Here is a 24,958-nt window from a genome sequence, read left to right on the forward strand (position 1 = left end):
GTTCCTTGCAAGTTTGGGGCTGCATTTCTGCAAATGGAGTTGGGGATTTGGTCAGAATTAATGGTCTCCTCAATGCTGAGAAGTACAGGCAGATACTTATCCATCATGCAATACCATCAGGGAGGCATCTGATTGGCCCCAAATTTATTCTGCAGCATTACAACGACACCAAACATACAGCAAAAGTCATTAAGAACTATCTTCAGCGTAAAGAAGAACAAGGAGTCCTGGAAGTGATGGTATGGCCCCCACAGAGCCCTGATCTCAACATCATCGAGTCTGTCTGGGATTACATGAAGAGAGAGAAGCAACTGAGGCTGCCTAAATCCACAGAAGAACTGTGGTTAGTTCTCCAAGACGTTTGGGCCAACCTACCTGCCGAGTTCCTTCAAAAACTGTGTGCAAGTGTACCTAGAAGAATTGATGCTGTTTTGAAGGCAAAGGGTGGTCACACCAAATATTGATTTGATGTAGATTTTTCTTCTGTTCACTCACTTTGCATTTTGTTAATTGATAAATATAAACTATTAACATGTCTATTTTTGAAACAGTATTGTACTGCAGGAAGTAGTATATTGCTCTCATAATGGCGAGAAAAAGGCAATTAACAAAGGAAGACAGACAGACCATTATAACCCTTAAAAGTGTAGGTCTTTCCTTTAGAGAAATTGCAAAGAAAGCCAAGGTGGCAGTGAGTACAGTTTCCTACATCATCAAAAGGCACTTGGAAACTGTAGGAAACTCTGACAGGAAGAGGTCTGGCAGACCCAAAGCCACAACAGAATCAGAAGACAAGTTTCTGAGAGTCAACAGCTTGCGTGATAGGCGGCTCACAGGACAACAGCTTCAAGCACAGCTTAACACTGGTCGAAGTAAGCAAGTCTCAGTTTCAACTGTGAAGAGAAGACTTCGAGCTGCAGGTTTGACAGGTCGAGTGGCAGTAAGAAAGCCATTGCTAAGATGGCAAAATAAGAAAAAGAGGCTTGCCTGGGCCATGAAGCACCGCCAGTGGACTACTGAAGACTGGAAGGTGGTCTTATGGACCGATGAATCAAAATTTGAAATCTTCGGTTCTTCATGCAGGGTTTTTGTACGCCGTCGAGTAGGCGAAAGGATGGTTCCTCGGTGTGTGACACCAACTGTCAAACATGGAGGAGGAAGCGTGATGGTCTGGGGCTCTTTTGCTGGATCCAGAGTCGGCGACTTGCACAGAGTGGCACCCTTAACCAAAACTGCTACCACAGCATTTTGCAGCGCCATGCAATACCCTCTGGTATACGCCTAGTTGGTCAGGGGTTCATCCTACAGCAAGATAATGACCCAAAACATACCTCCAGGCTATGTCAGAACTACCTTAAAAGAAAAGAACAAGACGGTAGGCTTCAAATCATGGAATGGCCAGCAGAGTCTCCAGACTTAAACTCCATCGAGCTGGTTTGGGATGAACTGGACAGAAGGGTGAAAGCAAAGCAACCTACAAGTGCAACACATTTGTGGGAACTTCTGCAACAGTGCTGGGAAGAACTTTCCGAACAATATTTGATTTCCATTGTAGAAAGAATGCCACGAGTGTGTTCGGCTGTTATATCTGCAAAAGGTGGCTACTTTGATGAGTCAAAAATTTAGATTAAATTTTGTTAAACAAAACGATTCCATAATTTCTTTTTTATCTCCAATTGTTTATTTGTTCTATGCTTTAATTTCAGAGTACATTGAGACATTAAACTGCGTAAATTTCAATATAAACTGGAAAAATGGAGGTGTTCTAAAACTTGTGACCGGTAGTGTATGTATATATATATATATATATATATATATACAGATATATACACACACACACACATACAGTGCCTTGCAAAAGTATTCAGACCCCTGACCAATTCTCTCATATTACTGAATTACAAATGGTACATTGAAATTTCGTTCTGTTTGATATTTTATTTTAAAACACTGAAACTCAAAATCAATTATTGTAAGGTGACATTGGTTTTATGTTGGGAAATATTTTTAAGAAAAATAAAAAACTGAAATATCTTGCTTGCATAAGTATTCAACCCCGGTGCTGTGGAAGCTCCCAGTTTACACCGATGAAAGAAATTGCCCTAACGAGGACACAATTACCTTACCATTGGCCTCCACCTATGAACCATTAAAGTTGCTGTCACATTTTCTGGATAAAAACCCCACTGTTGAAGGATCATTGGTCAGGCTGTGAATCTGAAGGAAAATGAAGACCAAAGAGCATTCTACAGAAGTTAGAGATAAAGTAATACAAATGCATAGATTAGGGAAAGGGGACAAAATAATATCCAAGTGTTTGGATAGCCCAGTGAGCACAGTTGGATCAATAATCAGGAAGTGGAAGCTGCATCACACCACCCAGGCACTGCCAAGAAAAGGCCGTCCCTCAAAACTCAGCGCTCAAACAAGAAGGAGACTTGTGAGAGAAGCCACAGAGAGGCCAACAATCACTTTGAAGGAGCTACAGAGTTCAGTGGCTGGGAGTGGAGTAATGCTGCACCAGTCAACCATATCAAGAGCTCTGCATAACACTGGCCTGTATGGGAGGGTGGCAAGATAGAAGCCGTTACTCAAAAAGTACCATGTGAAAGCACGTCTGGAGTTTGACAGAAAGTGACCCAGCTGCGATGTGGAAAAGGTTTTGTGGTCAGATGAGACCAAGATAGAGCTTTTTGGCCAAAACTCAAAACGCTATGGTGTGGCGCAAACCTAACACTACCCATGCCTCAAGACACACCATCCCTACAGTGAAGTATGGTGGTGGCAGCATCATGCTGTGGGGATGCTTCTCATCATCAGGGACTGGGCATCTTGTTAAAATTGAAGGAAGAATGGATGGAGTAAAATATAGGGAAATACTGCAAGAGAACCTGCTTCAGTCCGCTAAAAAACTGAAGCTTGGGAGGAAATTCACCTTTCAGCAGGACAATGATCCCAAGCACAAGGCCAAAGCAACATTGGAGTGGCTCAAGAACAAAAAGGTGAATGTCCTACAGTGGCCCAGTCAAAGTCCTGATCTCAATCCTATTGAGAATATGTGGCACTATTTGAAAATTGCGGTCCACAAGCATTGTCCAACCAACCTGAACAACCTGGAGCAAATCTGCCAAGAATGGGCCAAAATCACTCCGACACTGTGTGCAAAGCTGGTACATACTAACCCCAAAAGACTTAAAGCTGTTACTGCAGCGAAAGGTGGCTCTACCAAATATTAATGTGTGGGGGTTGAATACTTATGCAAGCAAGATATTTCAGTTTTTTATTTTTCTTAAAAATATTTCCCAACATAAAGCCAATGTCACCTTACAACAATTGATTTTGAGTTTCAGTGTTTTAAAATAAAATATCAAACAGAACGAAATTTCAATGTACCATTTGTAATTCAGTAATATGAGAGAATTGGTCAGGGGTCTGAATACTTTTGCAAGGCACTGTATATATATATATATATATATATATATATATATATATATATATATATATTTAAAAAAAAAAAGATTTAAAAAAAAAAAAAAGAAAGAGAGAATACGACCCTCCAGCAAGTCTAGCCCTGCTCTGCCGCTGCTGTTGACTCGAGGGCTCTCAGCTGGGCCTAGCTGTGCGCGGCCTAGTGCCCCTATCAGTTGACTATTACTATTGTTTTTCTTCTTTGTGCTTCAGTAAAAAAAAGCACACTCCAGCTTACTGTCGTGTGTCTGTGTTTCTACTGCTTTGCAGCTTAAAAAAAAAAATTAATAACAAACTGCGTGCTTCCTCCATTAGGCCCGATATCTGGCCCTATTGTCGAGTAGAGAGGCACATTTATCCACTCACTTTTCTGTTTCTCTTTTCTCCCTTCTCTAGGTCTGTCAGCTGTCGTCTGAGGTTCTAGCGTCCTCGAGCTTGGTTTGGGCGCTTATGGAACGAGCCGCAAACAGCGCAGGTCTGTATTCAAACCAGCACAGACTTCGACCCCAATATTTCTGGTGTTCCCGACTTTCTGGAGGAGGTCAAAGCCTATTGCCAACACCCGGCCTAGCGCCCTTTGTCTCCAAGAGCACGGCCGCACTTGTCTCCATGGAGGGTGCAGAGGCAATAGGGCTGGCACAGTTCCCTCCGGTGGACTCCACCAGAGCGGCCCTAGTGCGAGTCCCCCAAGTAGGAGGTCTGTCTAAGGATCCTGTATGCCCTAACGACCAATGTAGGATCACAGAAGCCCACCTAAAAAAGGCCTATGCGGCTGAAGCTCAGGTGAAACGCCTTGCAAACACAAGAGGCCTCTTGACGGCCTACCTGGACGGCATGCTGCACTCGGTTACCCTTCCCAAGCCGCTAACTTCAGAGCTACGCGCAGTCTCGGGCACATTTTTTTTCATTTATTTATTTATTTATTTATTTTCTTTATCATCGCTCGCGTTGGAATTTGTGTCGCGGCGATGACTCTTGTCGTGTTGCCTTTGGTGTGAAGGACGCTACTGAAAAGCATAGGTTTTATTGATTTTTTCGCAGTCGGATACGCGACAGACTGCTGTATAGGATGATAAACTACTAAAATTAATACTAGAGAATATGCGTTTGGTGAAATTTGTCACGTGACCGATTACACGTCCTGCATATTATTCAGCATTTAACCACTTCTTTTTTATCAGTTTAAACATTTACAAATCCCATCCCTAAACTTTATTTATGCAGAGATATGGTAATGAAATCTGATTTCCTACCTACAATCAGCACCCATTTATCAACCTCTAATTAAGCATCATCGCTGTAACAGATTGATTCTATTATAAAATACTACATATTATATATTAACTTTAAAGTGGAGTAGTATGCCTTGAATCCAAGGTCCAGAACACTATTATTAGGTTAAATGATACATATATCTAGGTTCATCTGTCTGCCAGTTTTTCAAGTCATTGCCATTTTGCATTGGTTCATCTGGAGGTGGACATAAAGCATAAATTGCCTAATTTGTAGGGGTGCAACAATTAATCGAGGCATCAATTATTGATCATCTATCTAAATTTCTAGAGCTTCGATTACATATTGGTGAATCGATGCATCAAATTAGAACCCAGTTTGAAGTCTCCTGTTGCCGGTTCGCATTAAAACCTTGAGTGTGTAAGAGTGCTCTTCTTTTAGTGCTAGTACGGTAGATTAACACATTGCTAGGATACACACTTTAGGCCTCTACATTTACGTGGGACAAGCCAAATCAGAAGTAGGACTATTGTATTCATTGGATTATATGGCATATAATAAGAAGCTGAACTTAGTACGATAGTTAAATTAGTCAGGATTGTGAGATTAATTCAAATGTTTTGCTTTGCTTTTGGACGTAAGATGTTAACAGTAATGAACAACCATAGTTCAGATAGAAATTACTGGTGTTAAAATATAGTATTTATTCTTATTATTACAATGTTAAAGGGACATCTGATACGAATGCACGCATATTCTTTTCAGTTGTTACTCAAGTCCTTTGTATTTCTTTTTTTATAAATGGGAAGTGTTCTAATTTGAATGTAAGTTGTGCCTTTTTGTTTAACTATTATGCACAACGGTGTTTTTAGTTATTGGATCTTCTGTTAAAAAAACTAATGTATGTTATTTATTTTGAAAAATAAAACGTCAATACATCGATTATCATTGATAAATGCCTACACGATAATGAATACGAAATTATGGTGCCGATTGCACCACTACTAATTTGTAAGTGAACTGTTGCAATACCAAAGGAATCTAACTTGAACAGCACCCATGCACTACAGATTTATAGATTTAAAACATATTGATTATTTACATAATGTAATTATGTAGTTTTTTGTTTTTGTTTAACAATACATAAAAAATAGATTTGTGTGCGCCATCTTGGCTTCCTGGTGGCCCCACATCCTTTAGTAAAAGTCATGGTAAGTATTTGTAGTGTCCAATCCCTGAAGACACTGCTTCCTCTGAAATAATCATCATGTAGACCTGCACAATTCATTTTTTCCAGTAATTACCTTGTATTCCAGCAGGCTGCACATCCTCTGGAGACAGTTGAGGTAAGCAAAGCATTAAGGCCTGTTCACTTCCACATTCACTATCTACGCTCTTGTTTTTCATTGATTTAGGCACTTTCACCTTGTTCTGCCTTTTGGTCTCTGCTACCTTTGTTATTTTATACAGGACTTGGGCTTGATTGCCATTTTTTTTATTAGCATTTGTCTCAGTTTGTTGCAGATTATTTATGACTTCAAGGCTACCTTCTTCAGCATCAGAGTCACTATGTATTTCTGAAGCCTCTCTCCGATCTGTGTTTGATACTGGTGCCTTTTTCGTCACATTTTCCTTTTTCATTGCAGCTGCCTCTGTATTTTGTTGCTTAGCTTCTACTTGGTTTTTATTTGCCTTTGTGGCTGCTGGCTCATCATTTATTTTCTTTTGGTCTCTCCAGTTCTGTTCAGGCTGTGTTGTCTGTACTGGAGGATCTTTTTTCTTTTTTGGAATTGTAATCCAGGAATACACTGTAGAATCTTCAGGATCGTTAAAAATGAAATCATCATCCACCAAATCATTTTGTGGAGGTTTTGGAGGAGTTAGCACCAGATGCTTTATTCTTCTGAAATCATACAAGGGGACAGTTAAAACATACAACCAACTTCATCCAAGCATCCTGTGGCTTCAAAATTCAAATTTAAAGTGGCACTTTTGAAATTCATGCACATCTATTTACCAAAATCTAGGATTAAATCACCAATACAGACTTACAAAAAAGTTTGTGAAACAAAATTTTAAAGCAAATCATTTTGCACAACCTTAACACTTGAGCAGCACTGCGGATTACACTTAAGCAAGCTCAGAACTATTAAACTGAGCATCCAATTTCTACAAAGGATACTGGCAAGAACAATAAAATAAATAAAAATACATTTATCCTACAGAAAAATGGAAACTTACCTTTTTTCAGGGTGGCAATCTTTCTGGAGAAACCTTGATTTCTTCACTTTTTCAGACACTTTCAACAAAGCAGCATCTGGTTTACCTGGTTTGCTTTTCTCTTCATTTGAAGTTGGAGACATTACTACCAGCATCTGCCTTTTAGGTGGTGTAGGTGTACCTGATGGTTCCTTATTCTGCCTCTTTGGAGAAGAAACACTTTCCAAAGGGGGAGCTTCTACATCATTGAAAGTTAGCCTGAAATGAAAGCAAGTCACAAAGTATTTTGTGAAAGACACACCTCAGCCCCTGTTGCGCAGTTGGTGTTTGTGGCTAATACAGAACGGCTGGTGACATTTGTTTATTTTATCCCAAACTGCAAAACGGATATCCCGCTGAATGTCGTACCAGTCCGTTAAATAAACTCACTTTGTGGTAAAATAGAACACAAGTATTCTTGCACTGGTATACTTCATTTTTGCTTATTTTTGAATAAGAGACAATTCTATATTTCAGGAATATGCACATATTTAGTGAACAAAGACTTGGTTGTTGTGACTTAATTCACTCATTTGCCAACTCAATCCTACCTTTTCAGTACAACTACAGGCAATAGAAATATTTTCTTTGGACTTTGTTCTGTTTGATTCTTTAATAGGAGAGGGGACCCTTGTATGCTGTTCTCATTTTCGTCATCTTTCAAGACTGAAGTAACTACAGAAGCAGCAGGGGAAGTACAAACCACCTCTACAGCTGGTTTAGGCTTCTGTGTCTGCTCCTGGTGACTGCAACAGCCTCCATCTGGCAGGGGACACAAGATGATATTTGTTAACCAGTACTTTAGATATTATGCATGTATAAGTATGTATTCAATATTCTCTGAATATCAAAACAAAATCATTCTGCAAAGAAAAACACAATTGAGGCTTAAAGTCAAAGTTTATGCTCATTAGTTTATCTTCTGCTGAAAAAAACTGTGGCATTTTCTTCAGTGATCAACAAAGGCAACTGCTTTATACTTACAATAATTACAGTTATCACAGGACAGAAGATATGCCAGATATAAATCTAGCAATTTTTTTTATAGAAAATGGTGTGGTCAGTCGCTTACTAGAAGGAGAACTAGGAGAAGGAGCTCTGTTGAAACTGCAGGTATTTGACAGGCCATCCTCTACATCCTCATGGTTGTCAGATTTCACTGCCCACCATGTGCTTGGTGTTCTCAGTCGCATGCTACGAAGGAGTGCAGAAGAGGGATCCTCACTATTGCTATCGGCTCTGGACAAGCTGCTCTTTTTTGCCTTGTCCACTTGGCTGATTATTCTCCCTTTCACATTTGTTTTCTTTATACTTTTACCTGCACAGAAAGCAAATGTTGTGATATAATTTAATGCACATAAAACCACTGAGGCTTAGGGTCAAAGTCTGTGCTCATTAGTTTATGGAGGTTCTGACTGAAGCAGTCTTCTGCCGAAAACTACTGTGGCATTTTCTTCAGTGAAAAACAAAGGCAACTGCTTTTTATACTTAAAATAATTACGGTTATCACAGGACATAAGCTATGGTCAGAGATAAATCTACCAATTTTTACAGAAAATGTGTAACACAAAACTATATATACACACATGCTATGAAATACTATAGTACAATGAACTTACAAATTCAAACATATCTATTTAATGATGCATTTAGTCTGCATTTAATTTAGCAAGCAAAAACGTGATCAGCACGGCAGTAATTTAGTTTATATGGAAATTAAAAATCAGTGAATAGCTACAGTGTGCTTTCACATAATTAAACTTGAATGCACAACTCAAGATAAAATATCCTGTGGTACATTCATAACCAACACTTCTCAAAACATTCCTCTATGTCAGCAGTTCTGAAACTGTGGGTCGCAACCCCAAAGTGGGTCGTAAGTGCCTTTCAATGGGGTGCAAATACTTGCACATTAAGTTAATTCTACCGCCTGTTTTCATTTAAGAAATGGGTACTTGCATTTGTTTTTTGTTATTTATTATTGGTACGTTGTTGATTTTATAATGAGTCACTCGCTGTACCTACCTGTGTTGGAACTGGTTACCTAGCAACCAATGTGATAGAAACTATCATCATCCATAAAGATTTAAAAACAGACAATTTTCTGAAGTGGAGGAAACAGGAGTAATGAAAGGGAGTCAAGATCCACTACAAGCAAAAGAAGTGTAGATAGCGTGGCTCTGAGCAGCAGTAAAAAGCCAACCACCTAAAAATTCGATTTACTTGGGCTGCTTCCAAGGAGGAGCCACGGCCACAGGGTGTGGGGAAGTGCTGGCAAAGGACAGTTTTAAACCATTGAGATGTTGCAGCATTTGCAGACAAAGCACAGTTCTCTTCAAGGGAAACCTATAATTTTTCAATGAAAGCTGACAGAGCTATAGGGCAAGAATGCTTACAACTAAGGCTGAGGCAATGCATCGATTTATCGATGCATCATATCGTTTTACAACTATTGATCGTTTTTGTGTAAAGGGTTTAAGTAAACGAAAGCTTTTATTTTTTTATTACATTTGGAATCAGCAATTATTTTTTGCATTAAGTGCAGAGCTTCTCTGCTCCCCTCAGGTCTGACTCACTGAATCTGCATGTGATTGAGCTCACCTTCTCCCCCCTGCCCTGCACCCTGATTGTTTACTGATGGGATTGGATCTGTGCAGGAGTCTTCAAAGTAACAGAGCAAGTTAAGAGCCTTGTACTAGAATTACAAATACTGTATCGACTGAGCTACAATGCCTTCCAATGTTTGGCAACTATTTTCTAAAGTACGACGAGAAGAAAGTAAAGAAAGTAAGTAACGTTTGGGATACTCCGATAGGGAGTGTTGGACCAATGAGTGAGGAACGGGGGGAGATGACAGTCTGAAAGAGAGAAGAAGGACTTGACAGCAGGAGAATTGAGAGAGAGTGTTGAAAGAAGAGGTTGAGTGTGTGAGAGGAGAGGAGAGGAATGAGAGCCATTGTTCACTAAAAGCTAAAAATTTATAAACACAGCGGTTTTCCTACTGCTGAACCGCAACTGCTGTCTGTCTCATTATATGCCGGAAACCCCGCAGCTCAGCGCTACAATATTTTTAAATCCGGTACGTACTGTAGCAGTATCTAAAATTCCCCATTAACGACCCAACAGCAAAATGAAATCAAAATGTTACCCATGCACAGAACTGTGTAATACTTAAAAGGCAATGCAGTTAAGCAAAAGTTAAAAAAGACACCAACAGTTTCCAGAATTAAAGCAGTATCCAAAGTCAGTATTCAAAATTGCAGAATACAGTGCTCGGTAAGGCCCTAATGTCAGTTCACTTGCAACTGAAAATGCACAAAAGCAACTAAAGAGCACAGATTTAAAAAAACAAATGCATAACAGTATCTAAATTTTTTTAATGATGAACTTTTTTTTACATTACCATAGCTTTCCTAGTTTGCTTTGTTTTTGTTGCATTTTCGTCATGGGAAACTGGAGGAAGTGCTGTGTAACAATCAAGACAGACTGATTTGGCATGCAATAATTTTGCAAAAGTGCAAATGCACATGCAAAATAAAACGCAGACTATGAAGTACATTGTTCATAAAGAAGTACATTGTAACATTGAAGAGATGAGCTTTGTATCAGAAAAATGGTGACGGAGTCGCAAATCACGTGTGAAGAATAAGTGCATTAATTTGTTAAATAAAGTGCCTATAGAAAGTCTACAACCCTTTGAATTTTTTTCACATTTTGTTGTGTCAGTGCCTCAGAGTTTCATGCATTTAAAATTAGGATGTTTTTCCACTTATCTACACACCATACTTCACACTATAAAGGGGCAAAAAGTTTTTAATTGAGAGAAAAATGATATATTAAAAATACAAAACTGAAAGATCATAATTGGATAAGTCTCCACCCCCCTGAGTTAATACTTGGTGGAAGCACCTCCGGCAGCAATTACAGCTGTGAGTCTGTTGGGATAGGCCTCTAACAACTTTGCATACCTAGATTTGGCAATATTTGACCATTCTTCTTTACAAAACTGTTCAAGCTCTGTCAAGTTCCTTGGGGAGCGTTGATGGACAGCAATCTTGCCACAAATTTTCGATTGGCTTTAGGTCAGGGCTCTGACTGGGCCACTCAAGGACATTTACCTTTTTGTTCCTTAGCCACACCAGTGTAGCTTTGGCTGTGTGCTTTGGGTCGTTGTCATGCTGAAAGGTGAACTTCCGTCCCAGTTTCAGCTTTCTGCAGAGGGCAGCAGGTTTTCCTCAAGGACTTCTCTGTACTTTGCCCCATTCATTTTCCCTTCTATCCTGACAAGTGCCCCAGTCCCTGCCAATGAGGAACATCCCCATAACATGATGCTGTCACCACCATGCTTCACAGTAGGAATGGTGTTCTTTGGGCGATGTGCTGTGTTGGGTTTGCGCCAAACAAAACGCTTTGCATTTAGGCCAAAAAGTTCCATTTTAGTTTCGTCAGACCACAAAACTTTTTGCCACATGGCTTCAGAATCTCCCGAGTGTTTTTTTTGCATACTTCAAATGGGATTCAAGGTGGGCTTTCTTGTTGCCACCCTACAGGCCAGATTTGTGGAGTGCTTGGGATATTGCTGTCACATGCACACTTTTACCAGTCTTGGTCATAAAAGCCTGTAGCTCTTGCAAAGTTGCCATTGGCCTCTTGGTAGCCTCTCTGATCAGTCTCCTTCTTGCTCGGTAATCCAGTTTGGGGGGAAGGTCTGATCTAGGCAGGGTCTTAGTGGTGCCATACCTTCCACTTCTTAATAATTGTCTTGACCGTGCTCCAAGGGATATTCAAGGCCTTTGATATTTTTTTATACCCATCCCATGATCTGTGCCTTTCAACAACTTTGTCCCGGAGTTCTTCTAAAAGCGCCTTGGTGCTCATGGTTGAGTCTTTGCTATGAAATGCACTACCCAGCAGAGGGTACCTACAGGAACTGCTGAATTTCCTGAAATCATGTGAATCACCAGAATTTAACACAGGTGGAGGCCACTTAACTTGGTGTGTGATTTTGAAGGCGATTGGTTACACCTGAGCTAATTTAGGATTGCTATTACAAGGGGGGTGGACACATATCCAACCAAGCTATTTCAGTTTTTATATTTATAATTTATTTTCTACAAATTTCTATTTTTTTTTTTCACTTGGAAGTTGTGGTGTAAGATGTGTAGATAAATGAAAAAACAAACCAAAAAAACCAAAAACTATTTTTATGCATTTTAATTCCAGACTATAGGCAATAAAAGGTGAACATTTTGAAAGGGGGTGTTGGCTTTCTATAGGCATTGTATATATAATGGGGTGTGGCTCCCGAGTGGTGCAAAAAGATACAATTTATAAAATAACGTGCACCTGGGTAACGGATATCTGAGTGCTGACTGTATATACATAAAAACTGATGTAAAATTTAATACGCATAATAGTTTTTAAAGCGTTACTAGCATGTTACACAGTAATCCACAGCTCATAGTATGGCTATTGACGTGTATGAGCAAGTTATCTGAATTAAACCGTGGCAGTTTGGGGAAACATTTTCTTTAATGGATGACTTTTTGGATGAAAGGGCCTTCCCAAAAAATGGCTTGTAATCCATCATCGGCAGCCACCGGGACAGACTCCAGTTGCAGTCATTTCTGCAATAAAGGAATTTCTAATCCACCCCTTTACTTTCTGATCATTGTCAGGGAAGTACTCCCGAAACTGTAAGTGCTAATTTGCCAACTGAAGCAGAAGCATGGACTTTACTAAACATACATTTTGTTGACACTGCCTTGTAATGCACGTTTTATGTATTAATACAAACTATTCTGCAATAACACAGGATAGTGGGGTCCGGTAATTTTTGTTCTTAGGAGGGGGTTGCAGTCAATGAAGCTTGGGAACCACTGATCTAAGTGCCATATTGAATTGCAGTTTGTAGTTTATTTATTTTTTAAACTTACCTTCTCCAAAGAGCACCTTTGGTAATACTGTCTTTTTCATATTTGCATTTCCCAAAGCAGATTTCTAAAAAAAAGAATCAAAACACAGTAGTGAATCGTTTTTTGGAGCAAATGCTAACCAAAACCAACCATTTGTTGTCTTAGGTAGGGTGTGGGTAACCAAAGTAATAAATAACACTAATATTTATTTATTTCGTGGTCAAATGGAAAGTAAAAACATTCAATTTGGATTAGTGAATTGGAACACTTCACTATATAGCCTTTTTGTAACCAACATGAATACCACACCACTAAATTACAGCAATCAACATAAAAACGCAAATTGTCAATTGTATTTTAGTTGCTGAAATTGCAAGCAAAGGCTATTTGTGGTCTCACAAAAATTACATTAACAGAACTGCAGCTTAGGATTTAAAACATCAGGCTAGAACCAAGAAGTCTGCACCATAAACATGAAAAACACTGTAAACTATGTAAATCCACATTGAAAAAAAAAACACTGATTTACACTGATTTAAATATGTAATTAAGAGAGCCTGAAAAACGCCTGTAAAAATGCATGTATTTTTATATTGCACATTTACCGATCGTTCAATAATGCCTCATAGATGTGAGTTATTGGCCAAAACCTCGTTATGACTTGTCATTGTTTGGTTTAATGTCATTATGTGAAATTATTATCTATTTACAGTTGTACTGTGCTTGTTGTAAATAACAAGTGATAAAAAAGGCCTTTAAATAACAAGTGATTTTACCCATGTGAATTAACTACAAAACATTTTTAAATAAGTGCCATTGTTGTGTCTTCGCAATAAACTAAATGGCTGTAGACACATTTTCATAAAGTAGTAACATTCGCTTTTAACTTGAATAAACACTTCAAAATAAAACTAGAGTTGCTAGCAACTATAAAGGCTTCCAAGCAGTTATCGTGAAATTTAAGTGCATTGGGTAGCATACTATGTACAACATTTTTCACAGCTGTGGTATTTTCACATATGTGGTACCGTTCATGAGAAGAATTGCTCAATTTTCATTAAATCCAAGATGGCTGCCACACCATGTGACCAAAGGACGCCATATTGACCAAGGCACAACATCCCATAGTCCTTTACATCCGTGTCAAATTTCGTGCATTTTAGTGCAGCCTATAAGAAGTTATAAGCAGTTTTATAGCCAGTTGCGTATGTTGATGATGTCATGCATCACGTTTGACCTTTAGGAGAGGTCAGAGGTCACGGGTGATGACATTTTTTCATAGACTGCATATGACTTCCTATATGTCTTCAATAATAACTATGGCCCTATTGGCATTCCCTAAGGAGTTAAAATTTCAACGTAAATTCCAATATGGCCGCCGCGCTGTGTGAGCAATCAGTTTCAATCTTCAGCTGTTATTACTATCCAATGGTCTGTGCAATTGCGTTGATACTGAAGAGCATAAGCGCAATGGTGTTCTTGTTATGGGTTGAAAATGTTTTTTTTACAATTATCAATATGGCCGCCAAACCATGTGACCAAAATGTGTCATTTTCATATCACCAGTACTTCACGTGAGTCTCTATGGTCATAAAAAGTTTCATGACTGTAGTGTATTGCACCTTGGATTTATGCACGAATGTATGAAAATAGAGCCGTCGTGAAACGATTATTTGCGCACCGCGGCCATGTTTTGTAACGAAAAACCGTGGATTTTACAAATGGTAAAATGGACCTGGTCACGAACATGGGTGCCAATTTTGGTAAAATACCCCTAGATTCTACGAGAGTGGGGGCGGAAGATGACTCAACGTTGGACAACACGGTTAACGACTTAGGAACAGAAACGGATATGAGTATGGAGAGTACTTCACAAAAGACTAGTTCAAGATCTGCAGTTAGCAAAGATATGGAACTCCAGGTTTGTGTCTGCGGCTGGAGCAAGGCGACAACGGTCAGGGGTTTGAAGATTCATCAAGGGAGAATGAAATGCTTGAGGGAAAAGGGACAAGGGCCTCGCATTGATCAGTACTTCTTACGAAGTCAGTCAAGTCAGTCGAATGAAATCCAGCGACAGGAAGCAAACCACAGTTCGCAGAATATCAGCACCCCTGTCATAGATTGCATGGCCACAGTTAGTGATGAACCTAATGATCCTTGTGAACCCGGTCAGACAAACCAGCATAAGAGAGAAAAGAAACTCAACGGGCACAAGCCTGGAGTTAAATGGCCAAGAGCTTGTGAGAAAACTGCATGGGACACAGTAAACACAGATCTCTGCTTTGCATTGGAAAGGCTAAATGGAACAGTTGAAAAGAAGCTGGATAAATTTGGGGACATAATCTACGCATATGGAAGCGAGAGGTTTGAAGTTGAAAAAAGGAAGGAAAAAGTACAAACTATTCCTGGAAAGTCTAGACGGCAGCAGGAGATTGAACGCTTAGTTAGAGAAAGGAGACAGCTGAGGAAGCAATGGAGAAGAGCAGAACAAAGTCAGAACGAGGCACTCAATCTTTTACAAAGGGTCATAAAAGATAAGCTTGCAACATTGCGCAGAGCTGAGTGCCTACGGAAACGCTACAAAAAGAAGGAGCGTGCGAGAACTAACTTTTATAAAGACCCATTCAAATTTGTAAAGAAGTTATTCACCAATGAGAAGAATGGCACACTAAAAGCATCTAAGGTTGAGCTGGAGAGATATTTGGAGGAAACTCATACAGATTAAAAAAGGCAGGAGCCTATGTCAATTCCGTCAGACATCCCACCTATCAATCCACCAGAATACCAAATGGAGGACTGTGCACCTAAGTGGAAAGAAATAGAGCAAGCTGTGAAAAAAGCAAGGGCTTCATCATCTCCAGGGCCTAATGGAGTTCCGTACAGAGTGTACAAGGGTGCTTCAGGAGTTCTACGAATCCTGTGGACATTGATGAAAGTGTGTGGCGGAGTGTCCCGCCCCTATTTAATATTATTTGTATTTTTGTTTGCGGCGCGGATAAAAGCACTGCATCTTTTGTTATTGTTTTTTATATATTTATAATTTAAAAACCCCATGAGGATGCATGACTGATCAGCTACTGATTATTTAACTAGCTGACATTCATGCATCCTTACCAAACGCGTGCAGACTGTGGCCGAGGGGTAATAAGATAATTAACAGCTAGTTAACCCCTCGGCCAGAGTATAAGAACCTGCAGCTGTCCGTGCTGCAGGGTTGAGTGTACAGAGGAGAGTACGGGGAGCGGAGAGAGCGAGGAGAATAAAAACAACTGCTAAGTATCGTGCTGGTGCCGGTGCCAGCACGCTTATTTGTTTAGCCAATGCGCCTTTTTGTTTTGTGTTTTGTTGTGTGTTTAAATCTTTTGTTTTGTTTTATGATTTAATAAAATTAGCTGAATGCCGTAGCATTCAGCTTCACCCGCCCATCCATTGTTTTGGTTCAGTTACTTTCTGGTCCGTGACGTCACCACACCTCACCACTGCGAGCCATCCTGCCACATATGGTGTCCTGCGTGGGACAAAACAACGCCTCCAACAGTCGGACCAGGAAGGAAAAGGATGTTTTTTTTTTCTTTTTTTCAAAAAGTATTTTTTTTTGTTTTTTTTGAAAGGGAAAAAAAAAAAAATGGAGAAAAGCAGCCGGAGGAGAAAGCAGTAGCAGCAACAACAACAGCAGCAGGAGGCGCAGCAACAGCAGCGGGTCCTTACCACGCTGGACGTCTGCCTCACCTGCCTGAAGGGTGAGGAGTGGTGCTTCGCGGTTGGTGAGGTCGGGCACGTGGCACCGGACCAACCCCCTCCATGGCAGGAGAGGAAGGAGCCTGAGCATCCAGCAAGGGTGAGAGAGGACCCGCATCCTCCGAGGCGGAAGAATCCTGTCTCCTCTGAGGGGATCTGGGACTGGCTGGCGGAGCCTGAGAGGGATATAATGGTCGCCCTCCCTGCTGTGATCAACCTCCTGTGGGCGAGAGATGGGGAGCGCTGGGAGGCCTGGGAACAGAAACACCACCCAGCATCCCTCCCAGACATCGCAGCCATGGTGCTCAACTACCTGGCTGCAGATATGGGAGGGGCCCCGCTGCTGTTTCCAGCGCCAGAGGGAGAGGAGCCATTGCTGCCATCTCCAGCGCCCGAGGGAGAGGAGCCATCGCTGCCTTCTCCAGCGTCAGAGGGAGAGGAGCCGTTGCTGCTGTCTCCAGCGCCAGAGGGAGAGGAGCCGTTGCTGCCGTCTCCAGCACCAGAGGGAGAGAAGCCATTGCTGCCGTCTCCAGCACCAGAGGGAGAGGAGCAGTTGCTGCCATCTCCAGCACCAGAGGGAGAGGAGCTGTCGCTTCCGTCTCCAACGCCAGAGAGAGAGGAGCCCTCACCATTGTTTCAAGCGCCGTGGGAGGACAGCATACGGCTCCCAGCTCCACCAGCAGAAGGTGAATGCCTGCTGGTTCTGCCTCAACCGCCGTGGGAGGACTGCTTGCCCCTCCCACCTCCACCAGCAGAGGGCGAATGCCTGCTGGTTCCGCCTCAACCGCTGTGGGAGGACTGCTTGCTGCTCCCAGCTCCACTGCTAGCCGGGACTTTAGGGAATAAGGGGGGGGAGGTGGCCGAAAAGGCCATGTGTGCTGCGCACAAGGGGGGGCATGTGTGGCGGAGTGTCCCGCCCCTATTTAATATTATTTGTATTTTTGTTTGCGGCGCGGATAAAAGCACTGCATCTTTTGTTATTGTTTTTTATATATTTATAATTTAAAAACCCCATGAGGATGCATGACTGATCAGCTACTGATTATTTAACTAGCTGACAGTCATGCATCCTTACCAAACGCGTGCAGACTGTGGCCGAGGGGTAATAAGATAATTAACAGCTAGTTAACCCCTCGGCCAGAGTATAAGAACCTGCAGCTGTCCGTGCTGCAGGGTTGAGTGTACAGAGGAGAGTACGGGGAGCAGAGAGAGCGAGGAGAATAAAAACAACTGCTAAGTATCGTGCTGGTGCCGGTGCCAGCACGCTTATTTGTTTGGCCAACGCGCCTTTTTGTTTTGTGTTTTGTTGTGTGTTTAAATCTTTTGTTTTGTTTTATGATTTAATAAAATTAGCTGAATGCCGTAGCATTCAGCTTCACCTGCCCATCCATTGTTTTGGTTCAGTTACTTTCTGGTCCGTGACGTCACCACACCTCACCACTGCGAGCCATCCTGCCAAAAAGTGGCATGGGAAAAACAGGTTGTACCAAGAGCATGGCGCCGAGCAGGTGGAGTCTTTATACCTAAAGAAAAAGATTCTACAAGCATCAGTCAGTTTCGCCCTATTTCCCTATTAAACGTAGAAGGCAAAACTTTCTTCAGCATTATTGCTCAGAGATTGCCAACTTACCTATTAAAGAACTGCTTCATTGACACTTCAGTACAAAAAGCGGGCATTCCAGGTTTCCCAGGATGTTTAGAACACATCAATGTGATCTGGCAACAAATTCAATCAGCTAAAAAGGAGAGGAAGGAGCTCCATGTGACATTCCTGGATTTGGCTAATGCATATGGTTCAGTGCCACATGAACTTCTTTGGGCAGCATTTGATTTTTTCAGTGTACCGATGACAATAACAAATTTAGTGAAAGCCTACTTTGGAGATTTGCAATTTAGTTTTTCAACTTCAGAATTCAGCACTACATGGCAATGCCTAGAAGTTGGAATAATGGCAGGATGCACCATTTCTCCACTGGCTTTTACCATGGCAATAGAAGTAATCATTAGGGCATCAAAATGGGTAGTGGGAGGAGCATGCTTGGATTCTGGAATGCGACTACCACCAATTCGAGCATACACGGATGACAACCATGACTACAACAGTAGCCTGCACTAATCGGTTATTGGGCAAATTAACCAATAACATTGAATGGGCACGAATGCAATTCAAGCCCACTAAATCAAGGAGCATCTCTATAATTAAAGGTAAAGTAGTAGATAAAACGTTCTTCATTAATGGTGAGGCAATACCAACAGTGTCTGAGAAGCCAGTGAAGAGTCTTGGGAGATGGGACGACGGGGATCTAAAGGACACAGTTCGTGTGGGAGAAGTTAGACAACAAGCAGTGGAAGGGTTGAAGAGCATAGACAGCAGCGCTTTACCAGGCAAACTAAAACTCTGGTGCTTTCAGTTTGGTCTACTGCCGAGGTTGCTGTGGCCACTGACTGTGTACGAGGTTTCTTTGACAACAGTAGAGAAGCTGGAAGCTTTAATCAGTTCACACATCAGGAAATGGTTGGGAGTTCCACGCTGCCTCAGCAGAGTGGGACTTTATGGTAAAGGAATACTGCAGCTACCAGTCTCTGCTCTAACCGAGGAGTTTAAGTGCGCCACCCAGGAAAGCAACCACCATGAAAAGGTGTTAAAACCAATCCTCACCCAGGACAACTGGAAGCTGCTAGAGACTGGAAAATGCTGGCAGATGTTGGTCAACGGCTTATTTTTCCACCTGAGATTGCCACCACTAACCTTCAACCAGATATTGTCTTGTGGTCTGGATCAGCACGCCTTGTTCACCTGGTAGAGTTAACAGTGCCATGGGAGGATGCTGTAGATGAGGCATATGAGAGGAAGAAACTGTGGTATGCTCAACTAGCCATTGAGGCGGAACAGCGAAGATTATTATTATTTTATTATTTATTTCTTAGCAGACGCCCTTATCCAGGGCGACTTACAATCGTAGGCAAAAACATTTCAAGCGTTACAATACAAGTAATACAAGAAGAGCAAGAAATACAATAACTTTTGTTCAAGTAAAGTACAAGTTTGACAAACCACAATTCAAGAAGATGGTTTAATTTTCTTCCTATTTTCTATGTGTTGTAAACAATCCTGCCTTACCCAGCAATTTTTCTTGGTTCTGTCGCGCAATCCTACTGCTTTGGAGAGTTATATTGTTCAAGGTAGTTTATTTGTATTTCCGTCACAAAATACTAGTTATTGGACGTTGCTTAAGGATTGGGTTTGTTACATGCTGATGCGCTAGGGAGGCAATAAGCTGATCCCTGGAGCCAGCATTACACTTCAGTCATCAACACCAGACAGAAGGATATCTACATCATCATATGGAAGGAAGCGCAAATGGATGGAGGCACATATGGATTACATTAGTTTACTGTGAAGCTACGTCTTAGTTGGTGCTTATCTTGGCGAGAGCAGAGAGCAGAGTTCAATCTCTCGTGTAATGGAAATCATCATAGGTAGTCCTGACTGTATCCGTTATCCATTTGGAAAGCCTCTGTTTAGACAGAGCTTGACCATAGGACTTCATCCAATAGCAGACAAAAAATAGTTCAGACTGCCTCCAACTTTTCGTCCTGTCAACATAATACACTAGTGCCCAAACAAGACAAAGCGTATGGAGCTGCCGCTCTCTGTCAGACTGGAAAGTGGATGGAAAACCTCCAATTCCACAGACTGGTTGACACGGAATGCCAAGATCATCTTCGGAAAAAAGGTAGGATTGGTACAGAGCGTATTCTTTGTCCTGGCATCTGGAAAAATTAAGCAGGCTTTTGCAATGGAGAATGCCTGCATCTCACTCACACGCTTTGCAGAGGTGATAGCAGACTGAATCAATCTTGACATGGCAAGCTGAAATAGCTGCCAGATATACCTTAATGTAGAGGGGGATATCCCATCTTCAAACAGGTCCTGCAGAAATTGCAGTATTACTGCCTTGGGACAAGTCGTGAGGTCGAACCCACGAGACAGACACCACGTCTGAAAGACGCCCCACTTGTACCCTGCAAGGCCAGGTAAATTGCCTGCAACTCCAAAATACTGATGTGTAAACCCTGCCAAGGGAGGTTCCACAACTCCTGTGCCCCCCTGCCATTCTACACAGCACCCCAGCCCAGGATAGACATGTCCGTGGTGACGACATACCTACTGGTGACACTGCCCAGCGGTACGCTGAAGCGTAGATGGGCAGACTGTTTCCACCAAGAGTGCCTTTAGACAGTGACAATACACTGTCAATAGGCGGTCGTGGTTCAACGCAGGCTGAAAAACCTGGCTGTTGAACCAGGCTTGTAGAGGCTGCATGCGCAGGAGACCCACAGGTAGGGTCTGAGAAGCCCACAAGCTTCGCGAGCACTCTGTTGAGCTGAAATAGCTCTAAAACAGGTGGCTATTCTCTGCTCTCCACTGGACCGCATGGACCTGGAGTCCAAGCACACTCCTAGATAGGAGGTTGTCTGAGAAGGCGTGAGCTGGCTCTTCGCATGATTCACTGTAAGGCCCAACCGTTGAAGGTGCCGTGTGAGCGTCTGCCTGAGCTGGAGACTGGGCACAAATGAGCCAGTCGTCCAAATAATTCAGTAATCTGATACCTTTGAGTCTCAATGGGGCCAGTATAGCTTTTTTCCATGCACATCGAAAAGGCATGGAGAGCTAGAGAGAGGCCAAATGGCAATACCCGGAACTCGTACGCTGTTCCCTGAAAGGTGAACTGCAGGTACTTCTTGTGCGCTGGTTTTATGGGAATGTGGAAATAGGCGTCTTTGAGGTCCATCGTGGTGAACCAGTCACCTGGCCTGATTGACTGCAACAGCTTTTGATTGTCAACATTTTGAACCTCTTTCGACTCAGATACAGGTTGACCATACGAATAGCCCGCTTTTGCAGCAGACACCACTGCGGCATCTCACGGGTCCGTGAATGATGTTGGTGTCACGCCCTGAAAGGGAGGAGGACTGTGTTTGAACTGCAGAGAGTAGCTGGTTTGAATTGTAGTAAGCACCCAGATGTCCGTGGTGCACTGACACCGATAATCTAGATGGCTTCCCGAGAAGGGGCTCTGGGGCCTGTGGCAGCAAACTCCTAGGGCCACTGCTCACCTTGTGGCTTGGCCTGAGGCTTTTGCCTCTGCGCCGGGCATGGAACTTATTATAGCTTCCGCAGTAAACAGCCACGGCCGGTTCTGAATACCACCTCTGGCAGCAGACGCAGCCGGCTGTGCCGGTCCCTGAGGCTGCTGGGGCCAGGGGCACCAGTTTGGTGCTGGTTTGCACATTGGGGTGGCCACTTTTTTGGAAGCAAGTGCGCCAGCTCCTTAGTGGATTCCCAGCACATGGTGAGATCGCTGCAGCATCTCGTCCACCGCAGGACCAAAAGGTATGCCCTGGTGTAATAGGGGCATCCAACAGTGGCGCTTTGTCCCCATCAGGCACGCATGTCTGGGAAAGCCAAAGCTGCCTGTGTGCGGCTACCGGCACAGCTCATCCAGCTGTAGTGGTGATGGCCTGTGGTTGTCAGAGAGGGACCGCAGCAAATGTGACTGGTATGTATCACTGTTCGACAGTACATGTCTGCAACGAAACATTTTCGCTATTAAAACCATAACAAATTCTAACTCCGATCAAGATTTAATGATGAACACCTCCATGCAATTCTTTGTATCTCTATCATGAAGTTTGACCTTAAGCTTGCATATTTATTTGGTTACTGTATGACTTTTTTATTGTTATTGCTGCATAGTGCCCTGTACTTTAGTTACATTTAGCTTTAGTAATTAGCAACCTTGTAGTTGACAATGGGAACAAATGCAAAGTTATGGTTGTATTTTTTTGGCAATATAATTACATATTTACTCTCCTTTAAAGTTTAAAATACAAATGATTATTGTAGAGGCTGTCTGTATAGCATTGTTTATGTGGGATAACGCAACCCCCGCCAGACACCACAAAATTAGTTGACTGGAAATTTAGAATACCCATCGCCGCAACAGCAATTGATTGTAGGTCAAAAGGAGTGTAAAACAGTTTTTAGTCCACCCCTCATACTGTGCTGATGACATTCCTCACAATTTATTGAATAGCTTCTTACTGTTACGCTCACTGGCATGGTTAATAAATGCCAAGACATGGTTTGGTATTTTACTTGACTTAATATTTATATAGTACATTATTTGATACTTTTAATATATTGATTTGACTGTTATTGTCATTGACAGAGGGAATAAATGCTAAGAAATGGTTTAATTGTATTAAGATTGTAATTTATTAGGCTGCGGTATTAAAATGGCTAGCAACACAAATAAATGCACTTGAAAAAGGTACTTGAAATTTGCAATCCATGCAGTTTGGTCACAATGCAGCCCATGGTCCCACAGCAGCCTTGTTATGCAGCCCTCTGCTCTGCTTTGGGCACCCTGGTTACCTTTTAATAATTCAACTTTTTATGCACTGTATTTTTATACACAATACAAAAAGAAAGTACCTCATTTCCCATTTCTCTCTGTGAAAGTGACTCTACATTTATTGGAGTCGACCAGTTCTTAGGGATTGGAGTATAGTCATAATTTATACTATGTGGAGAATCTGCAGAGGTAAAACAAACAAAAAGTATTCAAAATTCATGACATGACTTAGTTCTGGAAGACCAAACAGAAGATAGGGTTTTGCTGTTAATACAAATTTGTATTTCTCTAAAGCTCACCTAAGTGATCAAAAATATCTTCCACAAGATCCATTACATCTTCCCCTAGCTTTGGAACAGCTGATTGCCTGGAAAAGAATGAAAAAAACAGCTTAACCTCTATTTCAACAAACATTAGGAGTTATGGTGACTAAATTTTTGGAAAGGAAACCACATCACCAAACAAAAAACTAAAATCAGTGCAATGGTAGAATGCTTGCTGTATCGCCCTACGTGAACAATGCATGTGTTAAAATTAAAATGGAACTTTCATAGTACGTGGAATCCCTACAGCTAACACTGAAGAATGAAAAACAAACTGGAACGATTTGATAAAGTAGAGTACACAGTAGGGATGGGAATTTAGAATAGTTTCCTATTCGTATACACTAGATTCAGTACAATTCAAAAATAAAAGGCTACACTCCTTATCTTTATGGTTGTCATAGAGAGTAGGCCAGCTGCCTCAAGGCCTATATGCTGAATCCTATTAACCTGTTATGTTCCTACAGGACTTTATTATTATTATTTATTTCTTAGCAGACGCTCTTATCCAGGGCGACTTACAATTTTTACAAGATATCACTTTTTTTTTTTTTTACATACAATTACCCATTTATATAGATTTTTTTTTTTTTTTTTTTTTTTACTGAAGCAATCTAGGTAAAGTATCTTGCTTAAGGGTACAGCAGCAGTGTCCCCCACCTGGGACTGAACCCACGACCCTCCGGTCAAGAGTCCAGTGCCCTACTGTCTTTTGAACACCGTACTTAAAAAGACAACAAATTGGCAGAAAAAAATAAGTTCTAAGTTCTCCGGTTCTCTCTGGCCTTGTGCCAGTTCAGTTCTTTTGGGTGCAAAAAAAAATCTATTCAACTTCTCTGTGTCATTTCTTTCTGTCAGCAGCCGCTTTCAAACAGTTGCTTGTGAAGCAGTCAGCAAGATAGCAAGCCTGAAACAGATTTCAGCAAAACACACAGCCGTACACAGGAGGTCACGTGAAAGGGGTGCAACGTTAGGTTATTATCATAACTCTGGTTCCCTGAAATAGAAATGTAACCATTACCGAATGGAATATAACCTCTTGTAGCCTGAATTACCTGAGCATTTATATCAAAGCATCTCCTTTAAGAGCCCCGTATGCATCAGACATCGTCCCCGCCGCTAGGAGATAAATACGAATGACGCATAAGGCTCAGCACCATTTTCTTCTCAGGCCTGGTGCATTGGAGTGAAAGCACAATCTTGAAGGGTAATGGTTACATTTTTATTTCAGGGAATCAGGGTTATGATAATAACATAACGTTCCCTTTCAAGTACGAAATGTAACCATTACTGAATGGGATACAATACCTAAGCCGTGACAAGAGAAGGACTTACATGGGACTTAAAGTGAAACATAATAAAAATGTGTTAAAGCAGAATGAGTGGCTGCTATATTCTTTTTTTTTTTTAATATAGCATTTAAAAGTAAAAAAACAAAAACAAAAATTTAAATATGGTAAATCGTAAACTAGATTAACAACACTAAAAAATGTTTTTACAACTAAGCAACCGACTGCACCAATAAGCCAAAAGTAAAGTGTTTAAATCAATAACAAGAATGAAATGTGGAGTGGAAAAAACTTTTTCATTTGGGATACAA

At 41.4% G+C, this 24,958-nt stretch overlaps 1 protein-coding gene across 4 annotated transcripts in view; it reads right to left on the reverse strand.

The window, feature by feature from the left end:
* Positions 1-24,958, reverse strand: part of LOC117420833 (centromere protein C) — an 80,405-nt gene that overhangs the window by 35,460 nt on the left and 19,987 nt on the right. For 3 of the 4 annotated variants that reach the window (XM_059026382.1, XM_059026376.1, XM_034034511.3), the window contains exons 3-9: positions 23,335-23,402; positions 23,116-23,216; positions 12,897-12,960; positions 8,033-8,278; positions 7,512-7,722; positions 6,943-7,179; positions 6,006-6,604 (exon numbers count right to left, since the gene is read on the reverse strand). In XM_059026382.1, the coding sequence (XP_058882365.1) occupies positions 6,006-6,604; positions 6,943-7,179; positions 7,512-7,722; positions 8,033-8,278; positions 12,897-12,960; positions 23,116-23,216; positions 23,335-23,402 (1,526 nt within the window). The remainder of the gene's footprint in view (positions 1-6,005; positions 6,605-6,942; positions 7,180-7,511; positions 7,723-8,032; positions 8,279-12,896; positions 12,961-23,115; positions 23,217-23,334; positions 23,403-24,958) is intronic. The other variant, XM_059026373.1, reaches the window with a different exon arrangement.

Source organism: Acipenser ruthenus, chromosome 1 (assembly GCF_902713425.1).
Source record: "Acipenser ruthenus chromosome 1, fAciRut3.2 maternal haplotype, whole genome shotgun sequence".
Classification (NCBI taxonomy): Eukaryota; Metazoa; Chordata; class Actinopteri; order Acipenseriformes; family Acipenseridae; genus Acipenser; species Acipenser ruthenus.